Source organism: Lipotes vexillifer, unplaced genomic scaffold, assembly GCF_000442215.2.
Source record: "Lipotes vexillifer unplaced genomic scaffold, Lipotes_vexillifer_v1.1 scaffold1439, whole genome shotgun sequence".
NCBI lineage: Eukaryota > Metazoa > Chordata > Mammalia > Artiodactyla > Lipotidae > Lipotes > Lipotes vexillifer.
In genome coordinates, this window is record NW_006785059.1 from 1,059,262 (window position 1) to 1,076,054 (window position 16,793).

The 16,793-nt window shown below is 37.1% G+C and overlaps 1 protein-coding gene and 1 pseudogene across 1 annotated transcript in view; one reads left to right on the top strand and one right to left on the bottom strand.

Moving 5' to 3' along the window:
* The window catches only part of USP9X (ubiquitin specific peptidase 9 X-linked), a 92,554-nt gene that overhangs the window by 20,846 nt on the left and 54,915 nt on the right, over positions 1–16,793 (bottom strand). The window contains exons 23-31 of the mRNA XM_007457193.1: positions 16,102–16,227; positions 15,016–15,141; positions 13,805–13,971; positions 8,518–8,626; positions 8,140–8,286; positions 7,410–7,556; positions 6,450–6,672; positions 3,514–3,734; positions 837–1,027 (exon numbers count right to left, since the gene is read on the bottom strand). Coding sequence (XP_007457255.1) covers positions 837–1,027; positions 3,514–3,734; positions 6,450–6,672; positions 7,410–7,556; positions 8,140–8,286; positions 8,518–8,626; positions 13,805–13,971; positions 15,016–15,141; positions 16,102–16,227 — 1,457 coding nt within the window. The remainder of the gene's footprint in view (positions 1–836; positions 1,028–3,513; positions 3,735–6,449; positions 6,673–7,409; positions 7,557–8,139; positions 8,287–8,517; positions 8,627–13,804; positions 13,972–15,015; positions 15,142–16,101; positions 16,228–16,793) is intronic.
* LOC103083407 (60S ribosomal protein L35a pseudogene) lies at positions 4,199–5,400 on the top strand (annotated as a pseudogene).

A 16,793-nucleotide genomic window follows, 5' to 3' on the forward strand; every position in this document is an offset into this window, starting at 1 on the left:
TTATCACCTATGAAGCAAGCCTTGTCTATCTGCTCCAAAAAAGAAAAATCACACCTGAATTTGATCAAGCCTCTAGATCTCACTACCTATTTATATGACATACAGGGGACTGAGGAAAACAGAAACCACCACAAGGATCCCATCAATAAAATCCAGATGGGAAAATTTAGAGCTAACTACCTTTTTTTCCCTCCCCAACAAATAACTACAAGGGTGAAAAAAGATTAGAAGAGACTAAAGAGTCATGTCAACATCTGCAGCATATGGACTTCACTTGGATCATGATTTCAAAAAATTTATAGTTAAAAAGTTATGAGGTAATTGGGTAAAATCAGACATTGACAAGGATATTAAGGAATTTTTATAAGACATGGTAACAGTATCATGGTCATGTTAAAAAAAAGACGTTAGAGATACACACTGACACATTTATGGATGAAATTATGTATTTGCTTCAAAACAATCTAAAAAGTAGACGGCAGTGTAGATTAAATAAGATTGGCCATGAGTTGACAACTGTTGAAGTTGAGTGATGAATACATAAGAGTTCATACTCTTCTCCCTACTTATGTAAATATTAGAAGCTTTCAAAATAAAAAATTATTACCATCTGAAGAAATTAAAAGAATGCTGCCTCTTACTATGACACTTTCTACCTCCTTTGGGGACAATGAGAAAACAAACCTAACTACGAAGTAAAGTTTGATTATTACTACTGCTTAAATACTAAACATAAAAGTGCCTTCCAGTATAGGTTTTAGAAGTTTAATGTTAGTGTCATGAGATAGTCATAAAGGTTTAAGCAGTATCCCAATTACTATTCATCCATAGTTTACCTGAACTGTTTCCAAAATCCTCTGGGCACATAGTACTGTAGTCGAGAAGCAGCTAAATGACCAAAGATGACTTGAAGGTGTCTTAGAACACCAATATTGTACTCTTTCCTATCTTCTGTTTTACTTAATGCTGGTTTCTCTTCAAACTGTTGAGGGTATCCAAATACATCATCTCTGGGATCAACATTGCTCTAGAAACCAAAAGTTATCATTAATGAGCTAACCTAACTTCAAAGTATAGTAAAAATATGTTGAGACAAATGCTAAACGATTAGTGAACAAATCACCTGTACTTCTATTTATTTCCAAAGCACTTAACTTTCAATTTATAAACTTTAGTTTACAATATCAGTGTTTATATCCCCACCCCTTTCACATAAGAGTTGCATAAAGGAATAACCCTCACTAAGTATCGTAGAGGTAGGTAATATAGCAAAATACAGTAGAGTGATTAACTTAGACTGAACTGGATACAAAGGCTTTGCTACTTATAAGGCTAAGTAACTTTGAGCAATTAAGTGCCTCATGTGTAAATGGTTTAACATATTCTTCATGCAGCTGTGAGAATTATATGAGACAATGTATATAGAGTGCTCAAACTTGTAAACATTCAATACAATATACATATTAAGATTAGCTGGAAAAACTAGATATCCATATGCAAAGGAATAAGGTTGGACTTTTCCCTAACACTATACACAAAAATTTACTCAATACAGATCAAAGATTTGAATGTAAGAGGTAAAACTATGAAACTCCTAACACACAGAGCAAAAACTTCACGACACTGGATTTGACAATGATTTATCGGATGTGACACCAAATGCACAGGCAACAAAAGAGCAGAGACATACTGGACCTCATGAAAATGAAAAAGTTCTGTGCAAAGAAATTGGAACCCTTGCACACTGTTGGTGGGAAATGTAAAATGGTGCAGCCACTGTAGAAAACAGTTCCTAAAAACAATTAAAACTATAAAATGATCCAGCAATTCCACTTCTGGGTAAAACACCCAAAAGAACTGCAAGAAAGGTCCTGAAGAGATATTTGTATACCCATGTTCAGAGCAGCATTATTCACAATTTTGAATTCCACCAAAAGGTGGAATCAGGGACTTCCCTGGCGGTCCAATGGTTAAGACTCCGAGCTCCCAATGCAGGGGAAGCGGGTTCGATCTCTGGTCGGGAACTAAGATCCCGCAGGCCACGCCATGTGCACCACCCCCCACAAAAAGGTGGAAGCAACCCAAATGTCCACTGATGAATGGATAAACAAAATGTGGTATATACATTCAAAGGAATGTTATTCAGCCTTTAAAAGAAAGGAAATTCTGACACATGCTATGAAATGGTCGTTACATTAAGTCAAACAAGCCAGTCACAAAAAAACAAATACGGTATGATTCCACTTATGTGAGATACCTAGAATAGTCAAATTTGGATGTAATAATAGACAATGTCCAGTCCCTGCCCACGAGAAACTTAGTCTAGGGAAGGAAAAAAGCACACAGGCAAAAAACCAAAACCAAAACCAAAACACCCCACAGTGCAATGGGGTGCCGAGACAACACAGAGCAGAGGGTACCATGAGAGCAAAGTTGAGATACCTTATTTGAACTGTATCATACTTTGTCTGCTGGTACAATTAGCTATCTCTACTGTGCTTAACTCAACAACCTAGCGATGTGATGAATCACAGAACTAGAATCTGAACTCCAATTTTCACCCAGAGCAGTGGTTCTTAACCAGGTATATGGTGTGAGCAATGCCTATGAAACTTCTTAAAAAAGTAAAAATGCTCAGACCCCAATCCCTGGATGATGCGGTTCAGCAGACCTAGGGAAGAGTTGGGGTCTAGTGTATGTTTCAGAAGCCCTCCCTGTAAGTGATAAACTACCTCAGAGCAAATAGTTCAGTGACTGAAGAGAGGGAATGAGAAAAGAACCATTTAAGATATTTACTACAATCAGAGCATGCTCTGGCTTCTCTCTTCAGCTCTCACCAACACAACACCATGAGTAGGAAAAGGTCAAATAAAAACAAAGAAATACAGGGTGGACACAAACATGACCAGAGCTTAAGTCTGGCCATAGTCTCTTCTTTAAAGAACCATGCCATAGTTATGCCAACTCTGATCCACCACTACAACCTAATTTTTTCACAGCTTTATTCTGCATCGGATACTTGGTAGGAGCCTAAATTTTGTCACAAGTAGAAGTTTGTTTCCTAAGCAAAAATAGTTATGATCTGGGAGAAATGCAAAAGTAATCTAAAAGTAAGCACAGACAATGAAACTGGCATAGCACATATCTTGGCATAAATAAATGGAGATACATAATTAAAATATCAAACAGAAAAGTAAAAATATAATTTAGACTATTACTAAAAATGAAGATTCTTATCATTATACAAACTCTGAATTATACCAAACCCCCAAAAGTGAGTACATTAACTGTTGTGTTAAAACGTATAAGCTATCATGAAAATTAACTGTAGTTGCAAGTCTGGTAGGTAGTGAGCACTATGTCGAGGTAGCAGTCTGCGCCAGGAGATTCTAGCTTTATTTTCAAATATTTGCCAACAGGTCCAGTCAAAGTCTAACGCTTTCTAAGAGAGAACAACAGTATCTCGTATCAGAACTTCAAACACAGAAAACAAAAATGCTAAATAAAATTTACCTCGTTGTCCTGCTTCTCATCCCCAGACATATCATCATCTACATCGCTACCTGTGCCTTCAATTGCAAGAATACCATTCCTAATGGACGGAATCATGTAGAGTTGCTGAATCACAGAATTCATATAACAAGTAGCCCCAGCGTTTTTCAGCCCCACAAATCCTTTTGGTGGGCGGGGTCCAACAGGTGGCAGATATTCCCACTCAGTAAGTGCTTCACAAGCTGAGAGAAGACAGAAGGTTCTTGTAGCACGAATAAAAACATTTTGTCCACTTTAGACTTTATTAAGCTGATAAATTAACATTACCAACAATTCCACTACTCCTATAGCTACCTGAAATAGTGCTCTAGGTATGCATTTCACCCTCAACAAATTGAAGATACACAGCAACACATACCACTATATAGATTCTTACCCCACCATCTATGAACCCATGCTTTATCTGATGTTGCTTCTATGGCAGTCTCACAAGATGATACAAGGCTAATTTCTACATGTTAACTTTACTTTTAACTTTATTATAATTTAGTCATTATGAACTTTAACTTTTTCTACTTTTATATGTTTTTTCAAGTGCCTTCAAACTCCTTCTGGCATGAAATGTTATACAAATATATCAACATATGATAGCTTACTAAGTTTTAAATAATCCTAAGATATCACCTGGGTTCACATCCAGGTTCTGATGCTTACCAACTCTTTCATCTTCAGGCAAGCCTCTGTTTCCTTCTTAATAAATGTAGTAATAAGAGTAACACGTGCTTTGCCTATAATCACCATGTTATTTTGAGGAGCAAACGAGATAGTGGATTTGAGTTCTGTGAGAACTGTAAATCACTGCCTATCTCCCTCTACCTAGTATAAACCTGGAAACAATGTAAATAACATCATTTATAAGACCAATTAAATAAATTGTGTAGTATATTGAACTGAAAGGCAGAAAGGTATATAGCTAATAAACGGATTTCGATAAATATTTATGTGTTGATAGGAAATGATCACAGATACATTAAGGGGAAAACAAAGTGAAGAACACTGCACTCCACACCAGTCTGTGGTTAAAAAACTAAAACAAAAAAAGATTTTGTATGTGGATTTTGCATACTCAGAGATTCTGGGAGGATAGACATGAACTGAAGATAATGATTACAGCTATTGAAGGGGACCAGGGGAATGGAATGGGCAGGAAAAATGTTTTAGAATACATCCTTCTCTGGTAGTTGAAATTTTTACCACACAAATGTACTACTTAAAAACAAGTGGGGGCTTCCCTGGTGGCGCAGTGGTTGAGAGTACGCCTGCCGACGCAGGGGACGCGGGTTTGTGCCCCGGTCCGGGAGGATCCTACATGCCGCGGAGCGGCTGGGCCCGTGAGCCGTGGCCGCTGAGCCTGTGCACCGCAACGGGAGAGGCCACAACAGTGAGAGGCCCGTGTACCAAAAAACAAAAACAAAAAAAAAAAAAGAAAAACAAAAAACAAAAAACAAGCGGCCTTTCTCTTTCTGCCGTCTTGGAGCCTGTGGAGGAGTGCTGGGAACAGGACTTCTAAAACAGCAAATAGGTCTGGAAGGCTGTGGTCCAAGGCTCTATTTCTGCTGGCTATAAGCAGGGTCCTGTGAAACCAGAGGGTTCCTCTTCTTAAAACTGAAGGTGTTTATGCCCAAGATGAAACTGAATTCTACTTGGGCAAGAGATATGCTCATGTGTACAAAGCAAAGAACAACAGTGACTCCTGGTGGCAAACTGAACAAAACCAGAAGAATCTGGGGAAAGGTAACTTGTGCTCATGGAAACAGTGGCTTGGTTCGTGTGAAATTCCAAAGCAACCTTCCTGCTAAGGCCAATGGCCACAGAATCTGTGTGCTGCTGTACCCCTTGAGAGTTTAAACTTATGAACATTAAATAAATAAAACTGTGGATTTGTTTAAAAACAAAAAAACAAAACCCCCCACCCTATTATATACAAATTTGATAGAATAACTGTCTAACGTTTTAAGAACTTTAATCAGAATCTGCTAAAATGTTATTAAAAAGTCCTTATATTCTAAAATATAACATATCAAAAAATATTTTGACATGTTCTTAAAAATTTACTATAATCAATTATATTCTTAAGCTTTGTAGATAAATGGTTTTCTCCTAAAACAGAAGAGCCTCCACTGTGGTCTGCTTTCTTATTTCTGCTGACTCAGTCATTTTATATTGCCCTCATCCCTTTTGAGCTTCAGTTCTACATCAGTAAGATCTACAGTACAGTCTGTTTCATGGGCTTCATGTGAGCATTAGCTGAGGACCAAGGGCACTAAAATGTTATCTTCTCACATTCTTATCTTTAAAACCAGATTTTCTTAGAACTCATATGAAAATAACATTAAAGAGCTTCTAAAGTGAGGGCCTGAAAGGTTTTCCAACGCATGTAATTTGAATTTTTAAGTTTGAACTCTGAAATTTATTTTGACTGTTTATTATTCTGGAGTTTGGATTTTAGTCCAGATTTGACTGAAATGAAATTTATTTTGTTGCTCAATACTTGTACCACTTACAGGAAGACATTTAACAAACATCTGAAAACTTTTCTACATTAAGACTCATTGCTTGTAATGGTCTTAAACGTTATACTAGTTGCTGAAAGGAAAACATGAGTTGAAGATGTTTACTGAAAGGAAAACAGGGCTTCCCTGGTGGCGCAGTGGTTGAGAGTCCTCCTGCCGATGCAGGGGACACCGGTTCGTGCCCTGGTCCGGGAAGATCCCACGTGCCGCGGAGCGGCTGGGCCCGTGAGCCATGGCCGCTGAGCCTGTGCTCCGCAACGAGAGAGGCCACAACAGTGAGAGGCCCGCCTACGCCAAAAAAAAAAAAAAAAAAAAAAAAAAAAGGAAAACAATTTGACCACATTAGAGAACTGTCATCAGAACTTTGTATTTTAAAATACTTACTAGTTATTGCTGTGCCAATGTAGTACATTTCAGTCAAAGAATCTACTATCTGTTTGAGGTTCCTCACACAGCCAACAGCTAATGCTACAAGTAACTCAAAGCCTGCATTAATGGTAGCTGGTGAACTACAGACTGGAATAGCCTGTTCAGCTGGCAGTTCTCCATTTCTCATATACCGTAGGTAAACATTGGATGCAGGGAAGATGAAATCATCAATTAATTCCTACAAAGGTGAAGAATGGATTATGTATTAGCAATGATACATATTTATATAAAAATACATGTAAAGTTTTATATGCGTATGTGTGTGTGTTTCTTTTTAAAGAAAGAAATGTCTCTTGGAAGGAAATAATGTTAAATTGTCAGAATTTCATTACATTTCAGAAAACTCAGATTTTCTAATAAAAAGATCCCACTTCAAAACACTATTTACTACAATTAACAAACAAACCCAATTTCTCAGGTTAAAAACTCATCAAGAATGAGTTGACTGTAGCACTTAACAAAAATTCACATTAAGTAAATTTACTTTTAATCACATGTATACCAAAGCTCATCTTGAATAAAAATGAAATGTCCTAAAATGATACTTTTTGTTTCCTTGAGTTACGACGTTATGTAAAAAAAACTCATCAAAGAAACATGGTAAATATGCACAGTCTTACATAATAGAGGTCTCATTCTGAATAGTCTGATGAAGTAAAAAGTTCAGATTTTCTAAACAGAAAAATTAAATAGTGCTTACTTATTTCACACAGTACTGAAATTTTATTCATGTACAAAATTTAGAAACGATATTTTAAAAGTTACTGTTACCTCTATATTCTTTAAAAGCAGAAAAGAGAAAGGATCAAGAAAACACACCAAAGACATGATACCATAAATTAATCAGACAGATTTGCTAATAAACATGTAGACTGTTAATGATACATAGCTTAGGACCAAGCCGACAGAACTTACCTTAATGAGATTAGCACCTCCTTTTTCACAACCAATATGATATTTTTTCTCAGGGGTTTGAAAGGCCAGTAACTCTTTTGTTACTCCAAGGTGGCCTTCCAAGATTGTCTCTTCAACACCCGTTTCACCTGTTCTTTTAACGTCATCCTGCCAAAGAAAAATATCAAATGCCTAACTTACGAAAGGGCTGTGAGATGTCAGAACAAGAGTGGGCTAGACAGAGGCAATTCCTTCAAACCTTTCCATTCTAAGAGATTTTTTCTCTTCAGAACTTTCTAGAAGTAGGCTTTACAAACTAGTAGAAGAAATGCTAAAAGAAGGCTAAAAGATACCAATCTCTTCAGAAATAAATTCTCATACAACTCTAAGTAAAAAGTATCAGGTGTTAAGATCAAAAGTTAAATTAAGTGCTAGTCTATCAGACTCATTTTTTGATGAAAACAATTCAAGAATACTTTTTAAAAGATGAAATTTTGCAAAATGGGCCCATTTTAAAATGGAAGAAGCTGAATATCAGTGTCTCAAGTCCTAAAGCAAGGCATCTGACAAAACTACTTACGCATTCATTCTGTGAATCATGAGTTAGTAATATCCACCAACACAGAGTATATTCTTTGGTCCTTTTTATTACTCTTTGATGTTTTTCATTCAACCAAAATGCTCAAAACTATAGACTATTAATAAAATATCTTATTTATTGATGATAAACACAGTATTAAGTGCAACTTACCCTAATTCTTTTAAGCCAATCAATTTCATTATTGAGAAGAACTTCAGCATTGGGTATATTAATATTACTATTGTAAGCATAATTAAGAAGGTGCCTTAGAAGAGTAAAGTAGTCGCCTGAATGTTTAGCTCTCTCTCTGGCTGTGCTCTGCAACAATAAAGTAGAATAATAATGAATTTACATGTCCATGCTCAGAATCCACTTTTTAAAAACCCAGAATTAACTAGAGTAAATGACTAACATAGGATGGGAAATTACTAATGTTTTTAAAATAAATATAGACTGCACCAACTTTAATACAAGCTAAAACCATGAATTCTTGACTGTTCCATGTACAAGAATTAATCACAATGATAAGTATATTAAAAAATGTCTCACCCCCAAAACAGTGAAGAGCAGAGTAATGAAGAAGAGTAAAGGCCTGTGTCCCATGCAACATCTGGTGCACATTAAAAAGAACTGCTCCTGTGCCACCTGGCGAACAGTTCTGAAATAAAAATGTTTCACATTTAATATATTATCTTCATGAAGAAAAAGAAAAAAAAAAAAAGATTCCAACGCTGTCTCTCGGGGTGGGGGTGGGGTGTTAAGGGGTAAGTAAATTAAAAGTAAAAATACAAGAATATGTAACACCCCTTTAAGCAGCAACGTTTAACAGATGAACTTAGGCTGTGTGTCAAGAACTAAAACCTCAAATTGTCACTGAAGAGTTCAAGGGATACCTTCTAACACCCCTTTCTTGGAACAGGCTGGAAATGTTCCTCTAGGTACAAGAGTTGTACAGTAAACCTTAAGCATCTTTTGGGCATTCCATAGAATTATTCCATTGTGCTCTGGAGCGAACAACTCTGTAGAAATTCTGTTACAATTACACAATAAGGATGTTGCTGCAGATGTCCCTGATATTATACTAGTGATTCCCAAAGCATGTTATCCAGATCAGCAGCATCTGAGAACTTGTTAAAAATGCAATTTCTCAGGCCCCAGCAACCTGCATTTTAATAAACCCTTCAGGTGATTCTAACGTGTGCTAAAGATTGAGAACCACCGTATTATACAATATTCTATGATTACCCATGGGAAAAACTTGTCTCTGGTCACAGTACTGGGAATTTTACCTGAGCATCATGGGTCTCTTAAAAAATATGTATACTATACAGATCTCACCAGAATAAATGCTCCAAGAGGGCAAAGACATCATCTATTTAGTTTACTACTGTGCCTCCAGAATGAAAAATGTCGTCTGGCATATAACAGGTGCTAAGAACCAGTTACCAGATGTATAAATACTGTTTATTTACAAGATGGAGGTCTGTCTCCATTAGAAAGTAAGCTCTTTCAGGGCAGGGCTTTGCTTTGTTGAAGTATGAGTTCCTGGAACCTAGAACTACACCTGACATATGGAAGATGCTCAAAAAGTATCTGCTAACGAAGCATTTGTCTATTGTACAAACTACATTCGGTGAATAACTGTTTCTGGCAATGTGCTAGCTGATAGCTTAGAAACAAATTTTTAGTTCAATGTAAGAACTTGACAGTATACATTCTGTGTACTAACCTCCCTCCTGGATATGTTTTAGGTTTCTGAAACCTGTACATGGTCCTATAAACCACAGGGACCTTTAGAAGCTTTGTGGGTTAAGTTTGGTGGAATTCAAATAAACTGACATCAGGAGTACTTGGTTTTGTTGGGGAGAAGGTCCATAACTTTTACCAGATTTTCAGAGGTATATGTCATTCATACTGCCCTAGTTTATTTTTTAAAAAGTAAGGTATGCGGCCCAAACAGAGTGAGGGTCTATAAAGAGTTGATGCTTGTCAGTTCCTGATGAACCCTCCCTCACACATGCAGACTTCGGTAATGCTTCAAAAGAAACACATCTACTAAAAAATCCTGTTGCCTGTATCTTCACAACATACTCAAAATCTGATCATTTCTCACCACTTCTACTATTGCCATACTTCCAGACTCTCTCATCTTTTATTTGGATTAATGAAGTAGCCTAAGTGCCTTTCCTGCAAAGCAACCAGAATAAACTTAAAATGTTAACTCAGAGCATATCATTCTTCTGCTCAAAACCCTCCAATGGGGGACTTTCCTGGTGGTCGAGTAGTTAAGACTCCGTGCTCCCAATGCAGGGGACACAGGTTTGATACCTGGTCAAGGAACTAAGATCCCGCATGCCACAGCAAAAAAAACAAACAAAAAAAACACCCCCCAATGGATTCCCATCTCACTTAGGGTAAAAGTTAATGTCTTTACAATGATCTATAAAATCCTTACAGGCTGCTTACTGCCTCTCTGGCCTCACCTCCTATAACTCCCCCACCTCTGCTGTTCTAGCCACACTCGGCTCCATGTTGTTCTTTACATGCCAGGCATGTTCCTGCCTTGGGACATTTGCATCTGTTGTTTCTTCTGCTTAAAACACACTTCCCCCGTGGCGGCGGGGGGGATAAAGTTGGAATTTGGGATTAACAGACTACTACATATAAAATAGACGAACAACAAGGACCTACTATATAATACAGGAAATACAGTATTTTGTAATAATCTATGATTGAAAAGAATCTGAAAAAAATGTATAACTGAATCACTGTGCTGTACACCTGAAACATTGTAAAGCAGCTATATATACCTCAATTAAAAAAAAAATTTAAAAATATATATATATTTGGTCATTCAGATAACCAAAATGTATTTCTCATATAAAAAATAAAATAAAATTTAAAATGAAATATGATGGAGGCGTTAGCTAACCTTAGGCTATGGTGGTAATCATACTGCAAGATATGACTATCAAATCAACACTTTGTACACCTTAAAGTTACACAGTTATATGCTGATTATATCTCAATAAAGCTGAACAAAATAAAAAATACAATTTAAAATGAAAAACAAAACAAAAAACCCCCACCCAAAAACCCAACACACTTCCCCCATTAACTGCATGGATCACTACCTCATTCTTTCAGAGCTGTTTAAAAGGTCACCCTTCTCTGGGAAGTCTTCTCTGACTACCCTACATAAAACTGAACTCCAATGACCCTGCCTCCCCACTCATCCCCATTCCTGATTTATTTCTCTCGATAGCATTTATTAATATAACATACTATATATTTTCCCATATGTCTTCTCTTCCCACTGCCCACCCCCTTTAGTACAGGCTCCAAGAAGGCTGACATTTTGTCTGTTTTGTTTACTGCTATATTCCCAGTAGCTAGAACACTGCCTGGTGCATAATGGGTACTTGATAAATTATTCATCAGTGAAACTGCCTCCAATATTAAAATCTAACACTACTTGGATCTGAGCATCAAAGGCCTTCTGTAAACTGACGCCTACTAATCTCCTTTTCTGCATTATCCCTTTCTCTTCTTCTACCAGAATACCCAGCTGTGCCTTGAAAGCACTATGCCAGGAGTGGCAAACTCAAATGCTTCCATGGATCATCAAGGTAACATAAAGGAGTTAAACAGGCAGAGTATAAAGCAACAGGTGCTGGAGGAGGCTTAAAAAAAAAAAAAAAAAATCCACTTAAAGGAATTCAAATCCAATTACGGGCAATTACAACAAAATACCAGTGTTGTTATGTGGAAGCAGACCTCTTCTAATAGGAACAGAGGTCTGGGAGACCTCTAGGGATAAGGAAAACTTACTGGAAAATGTGGCCCTGAAGTTGAAATTTTCGAGTGCGTAGAAGCAAGAGCCAAATTGTGGAGTGCTTATAAACCAAATTTAAATGTTTACACTTAATTCAAAGACAATGGGAAGACATGGAAAGATTTTAAGCAGGAAAACAACACGATCATATTTTGCAAGATATACTCTGCAAGTATCGAAGCCCGGTACTCTGATATTTATAATATGATGATTTAAAACTGCAGGGCAGGGCTTCCCTGGTGGTGCAGTGGTTAAGAATCCGCCTACCAATGCAGGGGACATGGGTTCGAGCTCTGGTCCGGGAAGATCCCGGGTTCGAGCCCTGGTCCGGGAAGGTCCCACAGGCTGCGGAGCAACTAAGCCCATGCGCCCCAACTACTGAGCCTGCGCTCTAGAGCCCACGAGCCACAACTACTGAAGCCCGCGTGCCTAGAGCCCGTGCTCCACAACAAGAGAAGCCACCGCGATGAGAAGCCTGCTCATGCAACGAAGAACCAAAGCAGCCAAAAATAAATAAAAATAAATACACACATACATAACTAAAACTGCAGGGCAGGGTGAGAGTCAGTACTAGGGAAGAAAGTCAGATACCTAAAGCTCAAAAAAGATCTTAACCTTGGAAGACCCCCGTTGTTGTCAAAGACAAGATAACAGAGGCATGAGAAGAAGTGCTGTGTATGGTACTTTTTACTTCATTGTGCACAAGTTTCAGGGAGAAGAGGAGTCAAATGGTTCTAACTTCCTATAATGGGGATTTTCGTAAAAGTAGAGGGCAGAAAACTTATTAAACGAAATTCCTTGATATTTAGTAGCAAAGAAAGTGACATAAGTTCCTAATTTAGTTTAAAATTTTAAAAAATCAGCAGATTTCTGAAATCTGTACCTCCAGGTCTGACTTCATCAATCTCATGGCTAATCATCTTTCCTCTCCTCCAGACTTATTCAACCTATTTATCTTTCTTAACATACAGAGTTGTCCAACGATGATAAAGTTTTCTCAAAGAGATAGCAAGCTCAAGCTTATTTGGCCGGGGCGGGGGGGGGGGGGGTCCCCTAAGCTTCAAGGAAATTACCAAGGAACTTCTAAAATAATAGATTCCCACTGGAGACCACTAAATTACTTTACAGCATGCCCTGGAGTGAGTTGAACCTACTACTCCATCACACCACGTACACTTAAAAAAACAAACAAACAAAAAAGAAAAAAACTTTACCACTAGGCTTTATGTCAGCAAAGTGCTTATTCTGACTTTAAACTAACTTTTCATCAGTGATTTCTGTCATTGTTGACTGGAATGTGAAAGAATAAACAAAGTGAACATTTCCTGTGTCTTTTTGCAAAATGTATATGAGATAGATTAATTACATATAACAGTGATACTGATTAGAGCTCAAGTTTAAAAAGTTACCTTATGAAGGTCAAGATTTAGACTGACATAAGAGGATGGAAAACCTAAATTTTCTACAAATTTGATTGACTTGCACAAAAAGAAGCCCAAAACAAAATTAATGTCATTGAATAAATGCTCTAAAAATGAAAAACTAGGACTTTATAATTGGTCTTTATTCTCAGTGTAAAATGCAAAAGTTCTTACCATAACCAACCATGCCTTGTGAATTCCACATTGACTTAACAACTTCACTAAAAAAAACACTTGGCCCTAGGTATCTAAGAAAGGAAGCTAAATGTCCTATTTAATTTAAATCTTGTAAGCCAGATTTTTAAAATGGGCTAAAATACACACCTCTTAGGTGAAACTAAATTCTGGAATTATGAAAAATTAATTTTACTTCGAGAATTAATGTTCACATTTTGTAGACAGTAAAACCAAACAAATTCAGGTCTAAGCAAAACACAGTTAAATAAAAATTTCCTAAACATTAGTGTGCTACAGAGACAATAAATATTTGATTCCTGGGATAAATTCTGCCAACATAAATTCATTCATTTCCGCTTAAAAAAATAAGATCAAATTTCTTACAATTAAGAAAGACACTTACTTGCTGTGACAGTGCAACAGTAAATCAATAATGAATGTCTGCCAAGCCTTTTCTTTACTAAGAGCATCTAAGGCTGTCGGAATCAAGGCAAAACATAACGTCATCACCTCCAATGCTTCACAGCAAACCTGTTCATCTTCCAAATCTGGCTCATTGCCTGCATTGGTCTGTAAAATTATAGTCAAGGACAAATTACCTAGAGATGTATTTAAGAAAAATCTCATACAAACTTCAAGTTAGTGCTTAAAACTTACCTAGTCACTTAAACCACTTGGCCTCAGCTTCTTTACCTACAACTCTTGAGGCCCCTTTGAAATAGCATGGAAATGAGTATAAACAGATGATAAAAGTCTAATTCTATTCTTTTGCTACGTTCCAAGGATGGCTGAAGGAGCACACTAAGCATATTACCTGCTTCTTTGTCCCCCAAGCTCCTAGAGACCTTCTAAGTTGTGTACTTCTGCACCAACGATCATTCCTTCCTCAAGAACCACTCTGGCACTGCAGAGTACCCAACTTCTGACTAGTCCCATTATGTAGCTTACCTATAGTGCCATTTTATTCAAAAGCAATTGTCTCAGACAACTGTTCAGGAAAGGTCTGAAGGTTTTACGACCTAAAATATGCTTGGGTAGGTAGCTAATAAATTCTAACCTGAAGTTATCAATAAGTAATATTTTATAGTACATGCCTGAAAAAGAACAGGCATTCAAATATGAGCTGAATGAATAACCAACAGTATAGGACATCAACATATATCCCAGGCAAATCACGGTTATGTTGGCCATAAAAGGGAAGCTCCTATAACTTAATTTCCCCTTCTAATATGCAGCACTGGCTACCAGGGGCAGGTATATATAACAGAAAATCAAAGAGTCAAATCTCTTCTGTGAATAACTTGATTAATCTAATGGAAGATCAAGGATGATACCTAATTGGCTGACACTCTTGAATGCTTTAAGAGAGTCAAAAATACTTAAATGCCATGATATCACAACTGACAGTTACCTAAACCAAAATACATAGGACAGAAAGATGATGAAAGAAGAATAAAGAGAATAGGAGAAAACAAATTCAGTATGAAATAATTATACCTGACTTTAGTGAGCAGAAAAAGACAGTTTTATATTAAGATGGCAGACATAATAATCCAGCCTCATGCACAATTAAACATTTTCTTAAAGGTAATATATTTCTGCGATAATTCTTACCTTCTCATAAATTTTAGTGATTTCTTCATTTGGGCTAAATACTAGCTGTAGTGCCCCACATCCTGATGCCCAGATAATTTTTTGTATAGCTCTAATTACACAAATATCAGGCATATATCTTGAAGCCTGCAAGATAATGAGTAATCAAAACAGTTGACACAGTATTAGAGTGGAATAATCACTAGAAAAGCAAAAATGTTTCTCCCTGTAAAGGAAATAGGAATGGCTGTGAAGTAGTACCACTGTCTTTAGGTTCCCAAGTTGCCTTTGTCCCATTATTTCGTTTAACAGCAATACCACAAAGTATGTTCTCCAAGTTATTATCTGGCTCTACACTACTTTCAGAAGAACCTTAAAAAGACTACAGAGGTGATCAAACCATTCCACTCCTAGTTTTTTACCCAAGAGAAATAAAAACTTAGGTCCACACAAACACTTGTACACAATGTTCACAGCAGCTTTATTCACAGCTAAGAAAGAGAATGTCCTTTTCCAAGTATATGGATAAACACAATGTGGAATATTCATAATGGGATATTACTCAGCAATAAAAAGGAATGGACTAATGGTCCACACCACACAGATAATTCTCAAAGTCATTATTCTGAGTGCAAGAAGCCAGACATAAAAGAACACACACTGTATGATTCCACTTGTGTAAAATTCTAGAAAATGAAAACTACTATATAGTAACTAAAGATCAGTGGTTATCTGAGGCCAGGGGTAGACAGGGAAGAAGAGACTTCAAAGGGGCATATGGAAAGAGGGATGGAGACATTCTGTATCTCGACTATGGTGGACATGTGACACAAATATGTATTTGTCAAATTTCACTTAATTATATGCTTTAAAAGGATGCTGTTCATTGTACATAAAGGTGATTAAAACCAGAAAGTACTAATATTATCATTAGGTAAAATTCATGTTAAGGGAACTTTATCTAGACTGAGCCAGTGATTAAAGTGAGTGGGCCTAGGAAAATTAAGCCCCAAAATGTGATAAGGGTTATTTCTACATAAAGAGAGGGTCAAAAGTGAAAGAAACAAACCTTCCAGAATTCCAGAGCCTTACAAATTTAATACTAACCTCATCAGATATTTGCTGAGCAAGACGAATTGACACATTTCTAAGCATGCATTCAGATGACGGATTAGGAATGCTCTGAAGGGCACTTTGTAGCACCACTGCTTGATCATGAGTAACTTGGTTGACCTGAAAAAAGATAAATATTTTACTTTAATACTGCATACATAACCAAATCCAATCATTTGCGCCTCACTCATCATCACTCCCTCAGGATGACCTCCCTTCTGTATATATTCAATACACTGTAGAACCCGTGTGACTTACACAAAAAGTTCTTTGCATTGCCAACAATGTGGGCTTCCTTTTTCTTGTGGAGTGCCACATATCCCTCTGCAAACCCCCATTCTAGATCAATCCAACTTGTGTATCTACATCTGCATTCAGCATAACTTGTAGAGGTGAGTGATAAACTGCAGTCCTATCTAGAAACTCAGTAAAGTACTTCACATGCATGCTCCTGGGCAGACCCTGCTCCCCATTCACCCTGATCATCAAACTTTTTTTAGAAAAGAAAAATTAAGGAATATCAATAACAGAATAAAAATACTAATGTATAAAAGGTACCAGACCAAATTTTTAAGCCCATAAAGAAAAAAGATTATTTATTTTTTTTTTGTGGTACGTGGGCCTCTCACTGTTGTGGCCTCTCCCGTTGCGGAGCACAGGCTCTGGACGCGCAGGCTCAGCGGCCA